At 44.0% G+C, this 20790-nt stretch overlaps 1 protein-coding gene across 8 annotated transcripts in view; it reads right to left on the reverse strand.

The window, feature by feature from the left end:
- The window catches only part of LOC115178754 (myocyte-specific enhancer factor 2D homolog), a 73833-nt gene that overhangs the window by 33058 nt on the left and 19985 nt on the right, over positions 1–20790 (reverse strand). For all 8 annotated transcript variants that reach the window (XM_029740075.1, XM_029740065.1, XM_029740092.1 and 5 more), the window contains exons 2-3: positions 9137–9493; positions 7098–7301 (exon numbers count right to left, since the gene is read on the reverse strand). In XM_029740075.1, the coding sequence (XP_029595935.1) occupies positions 7098–7301; positions 9137–9190 (258 nt within the window). In that variant the 5' untranslated portion in view covers positions 9191–9493. The remainder of the gene's footprint in view (positions 1–7097; positions 7302–9136; positions 9494–20790) is intronic.

The following is a 20790-nucleotide window of genomic DNA, read 5'->3' on the forward strand; positions in this document are numbered from 1 at the left end:
TATTAAGTTCTATTGTATATGGAAAAGGGGAATGTGATTTTAAGTAAAGCAACATAAATAAATGGGTATCTACAGTATTATGTGGCAGAGAGATGACTGTATTATCTGCCATACAGTGAGTGCTGCCTGATGGAGATTTGATTAGTAGATAAGTGGATGTTCTCTAGGACACCCACTAGGGACGATCACTGTTCTCTGTGTAGTGAGGATGACTCAATACCATGAAATTCAATGCCAAGCTGAGAGGCAGAGAGAATAAAAGACGTAAAAAGACTAACGCAGTCATTAGCTACCCAACTGTGAAGTTAAATCCAGGTTTACTGAGCTAAACCCCCCAATACAGATCAAATTCACTTTAAATGTGATGCCAATACTATTATCCATAATGTAAAGTATGATATCCAAAATATATAGTATATATTATATCCATATTATTACACACATTATGAAATCCATTCCACATTCCACCCACATGGAGATGATTCTTCCATCAGTACCCGATTTCTCTGTTCAGGCATATCAATTCAAATCAGTGCACTGATCAAATTAGACACTAGAACTTCCTGACACTGTTCAGCCACCATACTGTTTATTCTGCACTGTTCATGGAAAACATGATCCTTGTGTGTCTGAGCTGACCTAAAAAGCTAAAAACTGACAATGACAACATGTGACAAAAGTCTGTGCGGGGGACGTGGTAGTCATGGACATATGCAGCCGACTGTCAACAAGAACAAAAATCGCTAAATACAAAACTGCCCTGACAATAGGACCTGGCAGTCCTATATAATGGCACACACACACACACACACACACACACACACCGGTCAGCTGATCAGCTTGTCTCAGTCAGCTCCATCTGTTCACCGGTCCCTCCGCACCTCTCCCCCACTGGCACAATCTTTCAAGTGCTGCCCTCTATTGTGTTGCCAGGGTAAGATTCCCCTGTAGAGCAGCACACAGTGACTGGCTGGGCTGTGAGCTTCCCTGCCCCTCCCCCTCTGGCACTCTCGTCCTATCTCCTGCTCTCCCTCGCTCTCTCTTTCATTCTCTCGTGGTCGCTTGGTCCTCGTCTCCCTCTCCAGCTGTATCTCTTGCTTTCCTTCCCCTTTCACCCTCTTCTCTTCCACTCTATCCATTTATATTCATTTCTCTTTCTCCATCTTTCTCTCTCTCAGGATCTCATAATCGATCCATACAGTCCTCTCACGTCAGCCTCCTATTCTCCCACATGTTCTCCTTTGCTGCTCTCCTTATTCCTCTTATCCGGCCTTCACTTTTCCTCCATCTCCTGTCTATCCATCTCTCTCCTCACCCGTCTTCTTTTTACCTGCTCTCCCTCTGTTGACCTATTCCCACAGCTTCCCATCCTACTTTTTTTGCTCTCAAAATGCCATCCATCTCTCCTTTTCTCCAATTCTACCTCCTCTCGCTCTTTAGAATGGAAGTATGTGTTGAGCAGTACGGGCCGGGGCCCTTGTCCACAATGGCAGAATGTAATGTCACGTCCCATTTGCAGTTGCCCGCATTCAGGTACATGGTGCCCCCCAGGACATCCTGATGGAGCACAACTAAAGCCTCTGCTTACTACACTACTGGGCTGCCAAAGAACACATCACTAACGTGGCTGCATCGGGGAAACTGAGTGGCTGGAATCTGCCGGATGTCTGGAATCTGCCGGATGTCAGATAGCAGCTCATAGGATGACAGTGTACTTATGCCTATGAGGAGGACCATATGATCTGTATCACAGGCCTAGCAATCGCATCCTGTTGCATTTAACAGTGTAAAATGGGCATAATGCTGCATAAGCTCTTTAACATATTGAGATTCATTTTAACTCAGGCATCAAATCACACTATTTACTTAGCTTGCCGTGATGAATAAATAAATGTGGTTTTCATTTGCTCTTAAATAATCAACCCTGCTACATTAATGTTCCTGACAGTAACAACAACAAACATGATGCAGACTAAGTGCCTGTTTAACAAAAACCAAAAACGGAATCTGATTTGATCCCATTTACCATCACACCCTGGTGCATCATCGTTAAACCAATTACCGTCTCCATGGCAATCATGGTGCATCATGTGACCTTTGGAGGCCACGTGATAAGGAGAAGCCCCCATTGACCCTGTCCTGCCCTGATTAGGATACGACAGGTCTTAGGGGACATCCCAGGAATTTGGTTGACATGGCAAAATGGGATTAGTCCCGAGGTAGGGAGCATCGCCAGGGCAACAGAGGGAGGCCCGCCTCCTAAGGAACCATCAGCGTTGTGATAGGACAGTTCCGAAGGGCCCTGGCCCCCACCCAGAACCCCTTTTGGTGGTGAGCCTCCATATTGGAAAGTGATGGGCAATTATATGTTCTAATTGGAATCAATTACTTAGGGGGAATCTTGTCAAGTGCTGTTTTGTGGCGCGTGTCGTGAGGAGCTCCTCTCACCGTGACCTTGAATCGGGGAAGTGACAAAGTCTTTAAGCCATGCTGTGGTAAGATCTTCCTCTTTGAGCTGTTTAAGAAAAAAGGCATTCCCTCTTCTTCCTCTCCATGGCTATTCATCTCCCTCATCCTCCCTCGCTTTTCCTTCCCTCGGCCCTGATTGGGATCTGCAGTCAAGCGGATTAACACGTTCTGGCAGGAGAGGCAGGCTGCCCACACACACACACACACACACACACACACACACACAACACGTGCAGCACAGAGAGAAGCCGTGTGTGTACATATGCATCACCTCCCAGCTGTGTACTAGAGTGAAGGAATGCCCAACTGTGTGAAGAATATTGAGTGTGAGTGTGAGTGTGTGTGTGTACGTACAGTACCAATCAAAAGTTTGGACACACCTACTCGTTTGTTTTTTTCTTTATTTTTACTATTTTCTACATTGTAGAATAATAGTGAAGACATCAAAAATATGAAATAACACATATGGAATCATGTAGTAACCCCAAAAACGTTAAACAAATCTAAATATATTTGAGATTCTTCAAAGCAGCCACCCTTTGCCTTGATGACAGCTTTGCACACACTTGGCATTCTCTCAACCAGCTTCACCTGGAATGCTTTTCCAACAGTCTTGAAGGAGTTCCCACATATGCTGAGCACTTGTTGGCTGCTTTTCCTTCACTCTGAGGTCCCCAAACCATCTCAATTGGGTTGAGGTCGGGTGATTGTGGAGGCCAGGTCATCTGATGCAGCACTCAATCACTCTCCTTCTTGGTCAAATAGCCCTTACACAGCCTGGAGGTGTGTTTTGGGTCATTGTCCTGTTGAAAAACAAATGATAGTCCCACTAAGCGCAAACCAGATGGGATGGCGTATCGCTGCAGAATACTGTGGTAGCCATGCTGTTTAAGTGTGCCTTGAATTCTGCATAAATCACCAACAGTGTCACCAGCAAAGCACCCCCACACCATCACACCCCCTCGTCCATGCTTCACGGTGGGAACCACACATGCGGAGATCATCCGTTCACCTACTCTGCGTCTCACAGCGATTGGAACCAAAAATCTCCAATTTGGACTAATCAAACCAAAAGGACAGATTTCCACCGGTCTAATGTCCATTGCTCGTGTTTCTTGGTCCAAGCAAGTCTCTTCTTCTTATTGGTGGCCTTTAGTAGTGGTTTCTTTGCAGCAATTTGACCATGAAGGCCTGATTCACGCAGTCTCCTCTGAACAGCTGATGTTGAGATGTGTCTGTTACTTGAACTCTGTGAAGCATTTATTTGGGCTGCAATCTGAGGTGTAGTTAATAGCCGATTTCTGAGTCTGGTAATGCTAATGAACTTGTCCTCTGCAGCAGAGGTAACTGTTGGTCTTCCTTCCTCTGGCGGTCCTCATGAGAGCCAGTTTCTTCACAGTTTCTTCATAGTTTTTGCAACTGCACTTGAAGAAAAGTTCAAAGTTTTTTAAATGTTCTAGATTGACTGAACCTCATGTTTTAAAGTAATGATGGACTGTCATTTCTCTTTGCTTATTTGAGCTGTTCCTGCCATAATATAGGCTTGGTATTTTACCAAATAGGGCTATCTTCTGTACACCACCCCTACCTTGTCACAACAACTGATTGGCTCAAACGCATTAAAAAGGAAAGAAATTCCAGAAATGACCTTTAAACAAGGCACACCTGTTAATTGAAATGCATTCCAGGTGACTACCTCTTGAAGCTGGTTGAGAGAATGACAAGAGTGTGCAAAGCCGTCATCAAGGCAAAGGGTGGATACTTTGAAGAATCTAAATATATATTTTGATTTGTTTAACACTTTTTTGGTTACTACATGATTCCATATGTGTTTTTCATAGTTTTGATGCCTTCACTATTATTCTACAATGTAGAAAATAGTAAAAATAAAGAAAAACCCTTGAATGAGTAGATGTGTCCAAACTTTTGACTGGTACTGTATGTATACACATTTCAGTGTTATTAGTATAAGTGCTTTTGAGCATTGGGTCTGTATATTTATATGTATGTATATTAATGTACTCTGTGTGTATGTGTGTGTGCGCGCGTAGGGTACATAGTAAGCATAACGTATGACTAAGTGTGTGTGCATGACTGCATCAAACTCCATAATTCATACACCAAAGCACTTGCTTGGAGGGACCCGGGGAGGCAGAGCGGCAAATGGACACATTTTGTGCCTATCTGCTCAACCCCTCGCTCAACCCCTCTCCTCTTTCTCCTCCTCTTTTCCTGCTCACCCGTGCCAAACGATTCATCTAAACTCTGCCCCTCTCCCTCACTACACAGTACAGATCAAACTAAACAAGCTAGAAGGAGCCTCTCGGTCTGAGGAATGGCAGTAGAACAGTGGTTTGCCTCTGGGCCTGAGGCTTGCTGAAGGAGATGGAGATGCATTGGGGAACCCTCATATGGATTCAGGCAGTGACACACTCCTGCACTGAGACTCTCATCTGGCCTGAATATTGTGAGGCATTCTCACGGGCCACTGCAGAGTGGGCGCATGCACACAAACATGAAGGCTTACAACACAAATACAGGCAGACATACACACATTAGGAGGCACACACACACACAGCCAGTGGAGCTTAAGCTAATGTGGCCCAGAGCAGCCCAAAGCCCTGCCACAGCACACTAGCACACACACTTAAGAGCCATCTGCAACTGGAGCTCCATGTAGCTCTCCCACTGAAAGCCCTCACCTTTGCCATCCACAGAGACAGAGAGACACAGAGAGACACAGAGAGACACAGAGAGACACAGAGAGACACAGAGAGACACAGAGAGACACAGAGAGACAGAGAGACACAGAGAGACACCGAGACCGAGAGACACCGAGACCGAGAGACACCGAGACCGAGAGAGACTAACACTCAGAATGCCATCTCAGTTATTCCACGTGGTAATGGACAGCTGCAGCGGCTGTACCAAGTATTTCATGATCCAGTGACATGGTCTTCATAGAGCGAAACAACTTCACTTCATATGAATTATAAGTGGTAAGTTAATATTTAAATAGCCAGTTAAAATGCATCTGCCCATTTGTTATGAATCCATGAGGAAACCTTTGTGTATGAAAGGGTCAAGGCAGATAAATTATACCGCACATATTGGTGAAAAAAAGATATCACTTGAGCGAATGAGCTCTCAATGTAACCTCATTCACATTCCCTATCTAGAAACTAATCTCTACGCTCCACCTCCTTCGTGCAACCCTCCATTTTGTGACAGTGTGGTTCCAGGGGGACCGGAGGCTTTTTGTTGGAGTGGCCTTGGAGCCCCGGCCAAGGCCAGGGGGTGGTGACAGCAGGTCCAGCTGTCCCTACCTCTGCCCTCCCTCCATGATCCCAGGCACCAGGCAGCCGGCCAGGCCTGGATGGAAGGATGGATACTGGAACAGGCCCCACACGAGCCTGTAATCTGGCCACAGCACACTGGTGTACATGCATAGGGGCGGCCATGCAAGGCTAACTGCCCACACCGTCTCTCTATCTCTCTTGATCCATCTCTTTCTCTCTCTGAAGGTAATGTCATGGAAGTTACTGTAGCTGCCCTCTCACTAGACATTTGCTTTAAGAGGAATTAATGATGAAGGCTTATAGCTTGTGTTTATATGCATCTACTCTGGCTATGACAAACACAACATCCAAACAACTCTGGATTCAACCAAGAGTTCAACAGAGAAAAGCACAAGAAACTAAAAAAAGCGATCTTGAATACTCGAACACTAAAAAAAGAAAAGAGAAAGAAAAAAACCATCCCTTTCTCCTGCTACATAAATAAAGACCTGATGGCTTTGGATTGAAAGCGCTCATCCAGACCAGAGTGGTGGTAGTCAAAAATAAAACAGCTCTTGATATCAAGAAAACATAACACCAGGTCACATGGGCCTGTTATCAAACATAAATCATGAACACGCTAGAAATGTTGCCTACTTAATTTACCAACAAAATAAAATAATCATCAGTTTATAGGCAAACCCTAAAATAAAGTGTTATCAAATCTAAACGACCTTCAAAACGAGCATATTAATGACCATACTGCGACCAAATTACAACCACGGTTGTGAAAACAAAATTAAAACACAGCGAGCCGTTTCATTACCGTCTCTCCTCCATGGCACTGTACTGAAACGTCGTATTGTAACACCTCTCCCCTCCCCCACTACTTCAGAACACACAACCACCCTTGTTCACCCTCTCCTGCAGGGAACTACACAGTAACACCTCTCCTCCACTACTTCAGAACACACAACCACCCTTGTTCACCCTCTCCTGCAGGGAACTACACAGTAACACCTCTCCTCCACTACTTCAGAACACACAACCACCCTTGTTCACCCTCTCCTGCAGGGAACTACACAGTAACACCTCTCCCCCACTACTTCAGAACACACAACCACCCTTGTTCACCCTCTCCTGCAGGGAACTACACAGTAACACCTCTCCCCCACTACTTCAGAACACACAACCACTCAGTTCACCCTCTCCTGCAGGGAACTACACAGTAACACATCTCCCCCACTACTTCACAACACACAACCACTCAGTTCACCCTCTCCTGCAGGGAATTACACAGTAACACCCCCCCCTTCCTCTCTCCCTCCTCCTCGCTCCCTCCTTCATTACCTCCATGATGTCGACGTTGGTACGGCTCTCGTGGGGCTCGTTGTACTCGGTGTATTTGAGCAGGACCTTGTCCATGTCGGTGCTGGCGTACTGGAACAGCTTGTTGGAGTGGTTGAAGATGATGAGGGCGATCTCACAGTCGCACAGCACGCTCAGCTCATACGCCTTCTTCATCAGGCCAAACTTCCTCTTGGTGAACGTCACCTGTCAGGGGAGGGATGGTGTGGGTATATTAGAGGGTGGTAGAGAAGGGACGTTGTGGAGAAGGGGGGGGGATTGGCAGGTGATATTGGGAAGGGAAGGGGAATATTTGGCATAGAAGGAAAGAGGAAGAGCAATAACATTAGCGATACTGTAAAAAGTAAAGGAATTTGTGGTACTGTATAACAATTGGTTAAATGTAATAAAAGTGGGAGGGAATATTTGAATAACAGTAAATAAATAACAGTCTCTTAGAGAACAGACTATGTGTGAACAAACAACACATTACAGACAGCTAATTAAAGGTGACAACAGGGATGAGGCCCTGCAGTGTGTTGTGGTTCTGTTTAATACCACTCCCTTGGTTTTGAGGCATTTATGCAATGGGGAATTTGAGTTTGTTTGTTTTGCTGTAGACAGGATCAGAGAGGAGCACGAGGAAGCAGACGCACGGAAAGGAACCACACAGGCAGATTCTACAGCTGCCACGTGAGACCTTCAATTGCTCGCTCTCTCCATCTCCCCTCTCCCTCTATAATTGCTTGAGCGCCCCCATGTTACACTGATGCCTCTCTGAGCCAGCTTGTGCTCTCTCCTTGTCCTCCCCATGGTCTCCGTCTCCCTCTCTCACTGTCTCCGTCTCTCTCATTTCCTTTTCTCTCCCTCCTTTTCCTCTCTGCGTCGTTCTTGCTCACTCATTGCTTCCCGCTGCCACAAATAAAATTATATTGGGGTCGTATCCATGGGCAACCGCCTACCACCCCCCCCCTCAAACCCCATCACACACACACACAATCATCTCTGCGCGCGCACACGCACGCACGCACGCACGCACACACACACACACACACCACACACACACCACACACACACACAGGGAAGAAAGTTCAGCGAGGACAATGGCAAGCCAGGCTCACAGAGCTGATAAACAATACTATTGCAATGACTCTCATAACCAATTATAAGACGGTTTATCACGAAGAGAAATACTCTGATTTGTCGGAGGCGTGAGGTACACCGAGTCTTCGACAATAATTAGTCTTGATCCTTCCTTCGACATGAATGCCAGGATAAACAAGCTGAACATAATTGACATTAAGAATAGAATTGCAAGTAACCAATGGCAACGAACGACAGAACAAGACATCCGCCATGAGACATGGCCGTGTCCTAACGAGCGTGGTTGTGTGGCGAGGAGAGGAGGAAGCCACAGTGACAACCACAACCTCCCCAGCTGCTCTACTTTCTGCACCTGCAATGTTTCAGAAGTGTTCATGGTCTCCGTAGCATTCGGCATTCAGTTAATAATCCATTACTATGTAAAGTATTTGTGGTTCTCACGCTCTCTTTTCACAACATGCTGTTGAATTTCGGTCAGAGTCTATCTATAGCCTTGGGGACGGGACCAATCCATTCGTGCTATTGACAGTATCTTATAATCAACATCTAGCAGGATGATGGTTCACCAATATTTGTCAACTTTTGACGAATCAACATAATGCTTGAATGCCTGAAGCATTTTGAGTCTCTGTGTGTGCTGCTCTATGAAAATGGGCACCTTTAAAGATTAACGAGGAGAAACTTAAGATGATTGTAGGACCTCAGGCCACCTAGTGTCTAAAACACTCAGGTTTTACTCAGCCAGGGACATTTTGGGGATGGCAGACGCATCACATCCATTACTCAATAAGCTCAATGAACCAAAGCCCATTAACCAGTTGACTCATTTTAGAAGGATCATTTAGCCTTTCATCGTCTTGGAAAAATACTGGTGTAGTCATAGGCATGATAGAGTTCTAACATACAACTAAACATTATGCACAGACACACACACACACCTGTCTGTTCCGTTCGTCTGTAATCCTCTGTATTTGGATCTTTTTCCTTCCCATGGTTCCGGTCTGGCGGTGGGAGGGGTAGGGGGCGTGGCGGGATCAGAGGGCACGGCTGTCCTGTGGAGGTGGTTGGTGGGCACTGTTGACGACTAGGCGCTTGGCTGTCGCACTCTATCTCCCTCCGCTCCACCTGTCTGAGGCGGCTAGTCTAGGAGCTCTTATCCCTGCAGGAAATAATGAAGAAGAAAGAATGGGGCCATGTGGCGGGGCCTTCAGATCATGGTCTGTATAGCAGGCAGGTCATCCACTGGTCCTCTGAATTAGGATCCTCTTCCCCTCTTTACTGCAGGTGTGTTACTCCTGGAAAATAGAGAGCATCGGATCAGTATGAGATTCAGGAGAGGTATCATTCATGTACCATTCCTGCCAACGTCCTTCAGAATCAACAATTGTCTTAGCCTTTTAACCTCCACAGTACTCAACAGAGAAACCAAAGCGATGCATTTAAGTCAGGGTTCCTTTCGGACAAATTAGAAGCACGCTTCGAAAGAGCAGCCGCAGCAGTGGGGGAAACTGAAGGATGGGGGAACCCTTCTCTTGGGGTTAGTGTTTCCATGGGGGCAAGTGAGCCTGGCGCGCTGCGGAGCGGGAGCCCCTCAGGGGGGCCACGGGGAGACTGTGCTGTGTCAGCTTTATTAGAGGCATCACCGACACATAATTGATCTGTTGGTTGCCTGCAGCAACTCGCTGCCTGCTCGACCTGACACGCTGCATGCGATTCCCAATCGAAGGCAGAGCCCGGCCCTATGGCCCAGTGAGGCTGCTCGCCACGAATGGGCGGGACGCTAGTGCTCAGAGCTTCTGTTGCGTTTTGCAGTAGGCTCTTGGATTCAGTCACTGAACAAGTAATGTTATCATTACCACTAGGTTTTGTTATCTAAACTCTGGTAATTTGGCACAGTTCCATGATAGATAACACTCTGTGTCCCTTTAATATACATCCACATTTACGTCATTCAGCAGATGCTCTTACCCAGAGCGACTTACAAATTGGTGCATTCACCTTAAGGAAAAGGACTGTATTTAAAAATATTTAATTGAAGACAGAAAAGTTAAGGTCCAATCCGCAGTTGAAAAAATAACAAAGCCGCCACCCCATCTCTGTTTTGGTAAAAAGCTGAGGGATGGGATTGGATAAATGTAACCACTCTCAAATTCATAGAAAGAGCTATGGACCGACCATCTATAATAAATCAAAATGATCATTTTAACCATGTTGAGGCTATACAGTGTTTGTTTACATTTATAATGTTTACAAACATTGGAGTAAAAACAAGCTTATATTTTGGGTTCTGATGGGGTGTAACAGTTGAACTAAGCTCATGAGGCATTTTTAAAGTTATATTATTTTAATAATCCATATATATACATATATATATCATTCAGTAAATATCATGAATTTAATTAGTTCAAAAGTGGGTGTAGCAACTGCAGATTGCCCCTTTAACTAAACAGGGATGTATTATTATTATTTTTTTGCAATGTATAGCAATTTGTAACAACAAAAAGAGAGAGGGCAAATGAGAGAGAACAGAGTACATGTGTGCATATAAATTCATGAATGAATGAACGAGCAGACCACAACCCAGGAATGGCAACAGAGGCATGGACCATTTTAATTAAGCCCCACTACTACTACTATTTGTGGTTCAGCCTTAAAAATAGCTATCTATATATACATCCAGACTGTGTAGTGTTCCAACACACCCGCATGACAGTGGGAGCCGAGACATTGCATTAGAGTGAGTGCATCTGGAAAGCCTTGAGTGCAGTTTCAACACTACATCACCCACATTGTTTACCTGAGAGAATAGTAAAACCACCCCCTGATTAATGCCTGCTCTGCTTCCATTACCATAAAAAACAAACAATGACGTGATAGAACAGGTTCTGTGTGTCTGTGTGTGCACGGACACGTACCACACACTTGCTTCCAGTTGATGCAATTGCCTTCACTATAGCAATGACTTCTCCATGAATTATGCACTACGTATTTGGCTTGGAGGAAGGACAATGGGAGGTCTGAGAAAAGGGTGTTATGCGTGTCATAATTGTTCTCTTAAAAATAAAGCCCTAAAAAAAAAGAACTAACGGCAGCTTCAGCTCTTGTTTTACATGGAAAATATGGAGGGGGTTGTATTAGGGCATTTTCACGGCAATGGAATTACGCTTTTTCACTTTAAAATGTATGCCAAACAAAAACAATTGATTTCAAAGTTTAACAAAGCATACAACTCAATGCACAAGGACTACTTTGAACAATTAACACAGAACATTTCACAAAAACACATTTACTGGAAGAACTGTGCAGATGCAACCTTTGGTAACATAATTACTGTAAAATCTCCCTCAGTTTTTTAGGCGACCACATTTGAGAAAAACTTAAATATCTGCTCCAATTACGGTTAAAAGGTGTCTGCTGAAAGAACGGGGTGTCAGCTATGACATGACACCTTTAATTTGAAAAAAAATATTTTGTTTATTGAACTACAGTAGGTGAAGTGGATTTACATCTGGTAACAGAATTAAGGTAACAGAATTACATCATGATTCCCTGATCTGTACTTTATAGAAATGCATAATTATGGATATGAATATAATTCTCTTCATGGTAATGTATCCTGAATAGGTACAAAAAAAAGTTAGAAATATGCAACATCCTTCTTTTGCATATTTGGGTATTATTCTACACACTGGGAATTATTGTAATGAGCACCGCCCCCAAACAAGAACACATTTGGTTGGTCCGGACCAAATCTGAAACAATCATAGGCGTCTGTTTCACAAGTTTGGACATCACAGTAGAGTCGAGTACAGTACAGCAGAGCACAGTAAAGTAGATATGTTCAGTACATTAAATTATACTGTACTATACTACTTTACTCTACTGTCCAAACTTGTGAAACAGACTTCTATGATTGGTTAAAATTTGGTCCGGTCAGGGCGGACTGACCAAATTTCAACATCCATGGACGTGCGATGTTGGTCGGTGCCCAGTGGGTGAGGATGCTTGTTACAGTAAAGGGAAAGAGGGTAGGTGTCAGTGACAGCCGGGAGAGGTGACATTAACGAGAGAGAGAGGAGAGAGGGGCAAGAAGGGCCTTCTATACCATCAAAAGGAACATAAAATTAGACATACCAATTAGGATCTGGCTAAAAATACTGAATCAGTTCTAGAACCCATTGCCCTTTATGTTTGTGAGGTCTGGGATCCGCTTACCAACCAATAATTCACAAAATGGGACAAACACCAAATTGAGACTGCATGCAGAATTCTGCAAAAATATCCTCTCTGTACAACGTAAAACAACAAATAATGTATGCAGAGCAGAATTAGGTCGATTCCCGCTAATTATCAAAATCCAGAAAAGAGACAACCACCTAAAAGGAAGTGATTCCCAAACCTTCCATTACAAAGCCATCACCTACAGAGAAATTAACCTGGAGATGAGCCCCCTAAGCAAGCTGGTCCTGGGGCTCTGTTCACAAATAGACCCCACAGAGCCCCAGGACAGCAACACAATTAGACCCAACCAAATCATGAGAAAACAAAAAGATAATTACTTGCCACATTGGAAAGAATTACAAAAACAGAGCAAAACTGAATGCTATTTGGTCCTAAACAGAGACTAGACAGTCGCAGAAAACCTGACCACTGTGACTGACACAAAATTAAGGAAATATTTGACTATGTACAGACTCAGTGAGCATAGCCTTGCTATTGAGAAAGGTGGAAACTGAGCTGCACTTCCTAACCTCCTGCCAAATGTATGACCATAATAGAGACACATATTTCCCTCAGATTACACAGACCCACAAAGAATTCGAAAACACATACAAATGTTCATAAACTCCCATATCTATTGAGTGAAATACCAGGGTGCCATCACAGCAGCAATATTTGTGACCTGTTACCACAGGAAAAGGGCAACCAGTGAAAAACAAATACCATTGTAAATACAACCTATATTTATGTTTATTTATTTTCCCTTTTGTACTTTAACTATTTGCACATCATTACAACACTGTATATAGACATAATATGACATTTAAATGTCTTTATTCTTTTGGAACTTTTGTGAGTGTACTATTTACTGTACATCTTTTATTAGTTTATTTCACTTGCTTTGGCAATGTAAACATATGTTTCCCATGCCAATAAAGCCCCTCAAATTGAAATTGAATTAAAAGAGAGGGAGAGAGAGGTTGTCCAGACTGTTTTTACAGCATTGCTTTGACCACCAGATGACAGAAAGAGAAAAAAAATTGTTATGATCTGAACATAACAGTATGCCAGTGGAAGGGAGGACAGTAGCAGGTGACCTAACTGTGGTTTGTGACTACTACAATTACCCATTGTAGCCAATTCAATTGCAGCAATTCCCTTACAGATTTTTCAGTAATTCGGTTAATGATTTGGTAACAGAATTATGAGTTTGAATCACTTAATAATTAATTAACAAACTTGATATCAGTAAAAACACTACAACTATTTGGTCGGTCTTCCTTTACTTGTCACTTCTGTAAACTTTCATTATCCTCCCTCCTCATGAGGGAGATAAATAAGAAAATATCTTTAAGATACGAGGGTTTTTGGTAATGGAATTTCAAGGAACAAGTAGGGCTGTTGCGGTGACCATGTTACCGCCACACCAGCGGTCACGAGTCATGAAGGCAGTCAAATTCCATGTGACCGTTTAGTCATGGTAATTAGGTTTCTCCAAGCTCTGATGCTGCTGATGGTCATTAGTAGCCTACCAAACTTGCTAACTGCCTGTTACTCAGCACTCTATTGGTCCACTAATCACACTGTCATCAATGATGGCCTCTACTAAAAAGAGGAGGATCAGCTTTCTATAGGCTTGGCCTACTATTTTTATTTCTCAACTTCCTTTATATTAAGCACATTGCTTATATTTACAACAGGATTATAGCCTGGCATGAAAATAAACCACGGGGAAAAGCCTCCCCCAATCGCTATTTAAGTGCATAGATGACATGTATTTTTCCCCACTGCCTCTGTTTCAATACAGGTGCATGATAATAGTCCATTCTAAATCAAAACAAATTTCACACATATATTATTCGAGATTAAATCAAGAATAGTCTGATGGTTGAAAATATTAGCCTATCACTTGTGAATTATATATTAACACTTGTGAATGATGCCGTGAAAAAGTAACAATACCTTTTTTCGACATTTTCAAATCATATTCGCACACCTCATGTAGCCTCATGTATCACAAGGTGTGTAGAGCCTAACTGGCATACAATAAGCAGCACATGAGTTTCAAGTTTGGGGAAGATCATTTTCACCATAAAAAAACTCACCTTTATAATAAAAGTATTACATGCATAAATTGCATTTGTGGTCACTTTTGATAATGGTGTTTTCCTCTAATGGAACATATGCGCTTATAGCCTACTACCATGTGCGCATTGCGGTGCTTATAATGTCAAGAAATAGCCTAATAGTTTATCAACATTTTAAGCTAAAACGTTCTGATCTGTTGCGTCAGCCACATTGCGTAAAAAAAAGTTTGGGGATGCTAGTGGTTGTATTAATTTGGGATCTATCACATCCCACAACTGTTCCAGACTATGTTTGGAATATTTATTTCTCGCACAGAATAAGTCGACCTTTGCACTATGAAGAATAGTAGATTGACATAGGCTAGTGCTTTTGCTGTTCGTTAGGCCTACTCATCTTGTTTGCTGACGAAAAGTAAATGTGGACAGATCTTCCAATATCTTCAATATTCACCTCGGAATTGGATAAGGAAGGGCACAGTTGTGTCCCCGATATGTCTGTGTTCACTTCTAGCCTGTGAGAAAGACCCGATCACGCCATGGAGCACGCAGCACTCAAGGAGAAGGGCACAAAGGCTACTGGCCGCAAAAGGAATGGAATTTTTTGTAGGCTGCATTATGGCCACATAAAGGGAGAGTCACATCATTAAAGTTGCATCATGCAGCCGTACAATGTATTAAAAATCTAAACATATAGCCCAATGTTTGTAGAACTACTAAAGTTAAATGAATAACTCTAAATTAAGCATATAGGAATATATATATTTTTTTGTTAACCACAACACAGAATAGCTGCATGTGCACACTCCCACAAATTGTTTGGAGAAAATATCCTTTCTATTTTATTCAGCTTTATTCAATTGTATTCTTCATACTATACAATAATGCCATGAAATTCTAAGCAAATCTTGTCTGCTAAATAAACTAGTGTAGGCCACAGCCATTTGGCATAGCCAGATCAGGAACTAACATAAGGACAACTCAGAGTATGCTATTCTGTCTTCTGAAATATACTACATTTTCTTCATATCATGCTTCTTTAGACCTGTCTAAAATAAGGAAAACCCAGCCGCGAGCTGCCCAGTGACGCAAGCCTACCAGACAAGCTAAATGTCTTTTATGCTCGCTTTTAGGCAAGCAACACTGAAGCATGCATGAGAGCACCAGCTGTTCTGGATGACTGTGTGATCACTCTTTCCGTAGCCGACGTGAGCAGGACGTTTATACAGGGCAACATTCACAAAGCCGCAGGGCCAGACAGATTACCAGGACGTGTATTCAAGGCATGCACAGACCAACTGGCAAGTGTCTTCACTGACATTTTTAACCTCTCCCTGACCAAGTCTAATACCTACATGTTTCAAACAGACCACCATAGTCCCTGTGCCCAAGAAAGTGAAGGTAACCTGCCCAAATGATTACCGCCCCGTAGCACTCATGTTGGTAACCATGAAGTCCTTTGAAAGGCTGGTCATGGCTCACATCAACACCATCATGACGGAAACCCCAGACCAACTCCAATTAGCATACTGACCCAACAGATCCATAGATGACGCAATCGCAATCGCACGCCACACTGCCCTTTCCACACTGGACAAAAGGAACACCTATGTGAGAATGCTGTTCATTGACTACAGCTCAGTGTTCAACACCATAGTGCTCATCACTAAGCTAAGGACCCTGGGACTAAACACCTCCCTCTGCAACTGGATCCTGGACTTCCTGACGGGCTGCCCCCAGCTGGTAAGGGTAGGCAACAACACATCTGCTACGCTGATCCTCAACACTCAGGGGTGCGTGCTTATTGCCCTCCTGTATTCCCTGTTCACCCACGGCTGCATGGCCAAGCACGACTCCGTCATTAAGTTTTCTGACGGTGGTAGGCCTGATCACCAACAATGATGAGACAGCCAATAGGGAAGAGGTCAGAGACTTGGCAGTGTGGTGCCAGGACAACAACCTCTCCCTCAATGTGAGCAAGACAAAGGAGCTGATCGTGGACTATAGGACTACAGCCCCCCATTCACATCGACAGGGCTGAAGTGGTCGAGAAGTTTCAAGTTCCTTGGTGTGCATATCACTGACAAACTATCATGGTCCAAACACACCAAGACAGTTGTGAAGAGGGCATGACAACCCATTTTCCCCCCTCAGGAGACTGAAAAGATTTGGCATGGGTCCCCAGATCCTTAAAAGGTTCTACAGCTGCACCATCGAAAGCACCCTGACTGGTTGCATCACCGCCTGGTATGGCAACTGCTCGACATCTTACCGTAAGGCGCTAGAGGGTAGTGCGTACAGCCCAGTACATCACTGGGGCCAAGCTTGCTGACATCCAGGACCTATATACTAGGAGGTGTCAGAGAGAGGCCCAAAGAAATTGTCAAAGACTCCAGTCACCCAAGTCATAGACTGTTCTCTCTGCTACTGCATGACAAGCGGTACTGTGCAGGCAAAAAATATGGCCAACAGGATGCATGTTTTGGAATATTTTTCACTCTGTCATTTAGGTTAGTATTGTGGAGTAACTACAATGTTTTTGATCCATCCTCAGTTCTCCTACCACAGCCTTTAAACTCTAACTGTTTTAAAGTCACCATTTGCCTCATGGTGAAATCCCTGAGTGGTTTCCTTCCTCTCCGGCAACCGAGTTAGGAAGGACGCCTGTATCTTTGATACACCATCCAAAGTGTAATTAATAACTTCACCATGCTCAAAGGGATGTTCAATGTCGGCTTTACTTTTTCTTCATCTACCAATAGGTGCCCTTCTTTGCGGGGCATTGGAAAACCTCCCTGGTCTTTGTGGTTGAATCTGTGTTTGAAATTCACTGCTCGACTGAGGGACCTTACAGATAACTGGATGTGTGGGGAAATCATGATTAAAAATAATCTTAAAACACTATTATTGCACGCAGAGCGAGTCCATGCAACTTATTATGAGACTTGTTCAACAAATGCTTACTTCTGAACTTATTTAAGCGTGCCATAACAAAGGGGTTAAACATTTCTATAAACATAATTCCACTTTGACATTATGGGGTATTGTGTGAAGGCCAGTGACACACAATCTCAATGTAATCAAATGTAAAATTCTGTCTGTAACACAACAAAATGTGGAAAAAGTCAAGGGGTGTGAATACTTTGAAGGCACTGTAAGTGTTGATATTAGTTGGCAGGGGTCTTTACTTCAACATTATTAAGTTTTGATGTACGTCTAATACCTTTCAATCATTTTTCTGGTCAATGTTGTCCAAGACCCTTTTTTCCATCTGTTGGACCAGAAATGAAAGTCTTTGCTTATTCAAATTTTTTGGGATGGAAAATGTTAATTTTTTTTTAAAAAGCCTTAATTTTTAAAACATATAGACTCTTACAGTTCATTTGACATGCTCCTATAAACTTCACGTGCGTGCTCATGGGTCCTTTTTGATGGAAATGCCCATTATATACTTGCAAACAGGAGAAACTCTGGAGGGGGGTGATATATTTGCCAAAGGCTGTAGAAGAGACAGGTTTATACTGAAAATACTCAAACTAAAACAGAAAACACTTTTGAGTTTTATGTTATACACTCAAATAGTAGAGGATTTAGTGAGGGAGCAGAGCACTACTCCTGCCATAGGAACACTGGTCTACAGTTCAAAGGCAGCGGTCAGTGGGATTTGTTTTGGGCTGCGGGCCAGTCACACATGAAAAGGCTGCTTTATCTGCCTGGGTGTTCAAGCCTCGACCTTTTACCTTTCATGCAGCGGGAGTCAGCCTCCCATGTCTGATGTCAGGTAGAATCTCTCCTCTCACATTGAAGGCAGAGGGCCTGGAGAGTGTCTACTGACTGACTGAACTAGGGAGTGTCTGTGAGATACTTTAGACAAGGAACAGATTAACACCGATAAAAGCTATTCTGCAGTGGTCCTTGCATTGAGCCCTGAGGAACCCCCTAAAATATATGCAATTTGTATCTGTATTGTTGAAGATCGTATACTGCACACTAAAATATCAACAGCTACACTACATGGGCAAGATCTTTGATCTTTGCATGTAAGGTCAGAACTGTAAAACACTCACGACAGAATAATCCATAAAAGAACAGATACACAATGGTGCATCATTTGTGTGTAAGTTCAGAACATCTGTTGCTGTTCTTTCAACCATTTCAGAGGACCACCTCCTGTTCAGCCTGAGGGAGCAGAGCCATTGGCTAAAAGGTGGTGCAACACAGTAGGAGCCACAGTGTCACACAGAGTTGCCACCACCTTATTCATCCTGCTGCATGTGTCATAGCCTACAGTGCCATAGGCACAGGGGTCACGACTGAGTCATGACGTATAGCACAAACGACAATTGCATGCCACAGCAGCAGGGCATATGGGCAGAGAGATTTGTGTTGGAGAGGTTATGTGCATGTATGCATGTCCTTCTGTCAATGCATATATACGTGTATGTATGACAGTGTGTCAGCCTGTTAGTGTAGTCGGCTATACATGTGTCAAGCTATCAATTGTGTATGCACACACACACACACACACACACACACACAGCTCTTTGTAAGTTGGATCAGAGCACCCTGGGGCACAGAAATAAGTCAGTGTTGGGGGCTGCTGGAGTCAGGCCAGAGCACTGCTGAGAAATCCATCACCTTTCCCACTCAGCACCAGAGCCTGCCAGGACTGACCAGTCTGCTCATAACAAACACAGCTACACTATAGTTAGGAAACTGTTACTTACACCCAAATCAGGAGAAAACTAACCTTTAAAATTAAGTTACCTCTCATTGGCAGCTACTTAAGAACGGGTTTCGTTTTATGTAAACAGATCTGTTTATTGAGAGCAGTTACAAGCTTCGCTGTGTATATGCTTACGTTGTCTTGTTGGCAGACATCACCAATATCAGGAGAGTCACCTACAGCTCAGGTTTCATTGAGAGCAGGCAAAATCTCCCTCTCTGGCTGCATGGGGCTACGGGCTCTGTGGAGGCTATCAACAAGACAGATCTCTCTCAGTTTGTGGTCCAGGGAAATCAATACTTATATTCAGTATCACCATGGTCACCCGAGCGAGGGTTAAGGTAGAATCCCTTCTCCCTGTATGAACGATAAAATATTAGATGATGGATGACAGTCTGGCTGCTCCATACAAATGAAATTGCTACTCAGAATTGAATAGAATTCAATCAAACCAGAGTGCCACCACGGTATTGCGTATAATCATTGCAATCCACACCTGAGGCATGGAGGCCACCTGAACAGAGGGACAGGAGTCTGATTAGTTAGCCATTGATTGGGGCAGACATATCCGCAAACACAGGCAGTAACTGGGCTACTGATCGCTCGCTCATCCTGCCCAGTGCTTTCACCCCAACCTTGGGCTGTAGTCCCAGCACCAGCTGTGGGATATTTACAGCCTGTTGCCTCATGTTCCGGCACAGCCATTCCGCACGCCTGGTCCACTTCCACTCTGCCTGTTGACTGACCTCTTGTTTGGTAAGACGGGTGTGCATTGTGGCTTATTACCGAAGTATTCAGTGTGAAGGTGAATCTGTGTGAGTGATATGGTGGAGAAATGGTTGGTGGTGGGCTTGGATTATTTTGAGGAGAGGAAGGAAGGATGGGGGCTGGACCTTGGGTCTGCGGTTTGGCTTGTGACTGGGCTTGTGCCTGTGTTCATGCTGCCAAAACTGGCAGGGGAATATGATCCCACCCCCCTCCTTCTCTTCACCAATTGTAGGGTGGGTTTTTGGTGAGGGGTTAGCTGCAGTGCAAGAGCAGCACTTCTAGAAAGGGGTGGGAAATTGGAGAAGGTTGGACAGGTTTGGAATGGGTGGTAAAGAGATCTGCGCTCCTCGGCTCATGAATCACGCCCCTGCTGCCAGTCATGTCAATACTGCAGTCTACCCCAACAACAAACACACACGATACACAAAGACATAACCTCAAAGCACCTAACTGTCACGGAACTACCGCCACCACACATACAACGAATCACAAACTCCTACACAAACAAGTCTGCCTTCTGCGACACTCTCACGTAACTGCACACAAAAACACACATTCATATGCACCAAGAGGGCCACAAGACTGGTGTAGTCAGGTTTGTTGTTGACAGAGGCTCGTCTCTGTCACCATGTTATTAGTGTGGCGATGTGGTTTGACCTGTCAGGTGACATCACAGACTCATGCACAAACAGGACCACACCCACTCACCCAGCCCTGGGAGTTGGAAACTGCTCCCATTCACCTGTAACACTCCTGGGGCTATGCCAGAACAAAATAAACACAGGTGCCTGGG

Source organism: Salmo trutta, chromosome 3 (genome assembly GCF_901001165.1).
Source record: "Salmo trutta chromosome 3, fSalTru1.1, whole genome shotgun sequence".
Lineage (NCBI taxonomy): Eukaryota > Metazoa > Chordata > Actinopteri > Salmoniformes > Salmonidae > Salmo > Salmo trutta.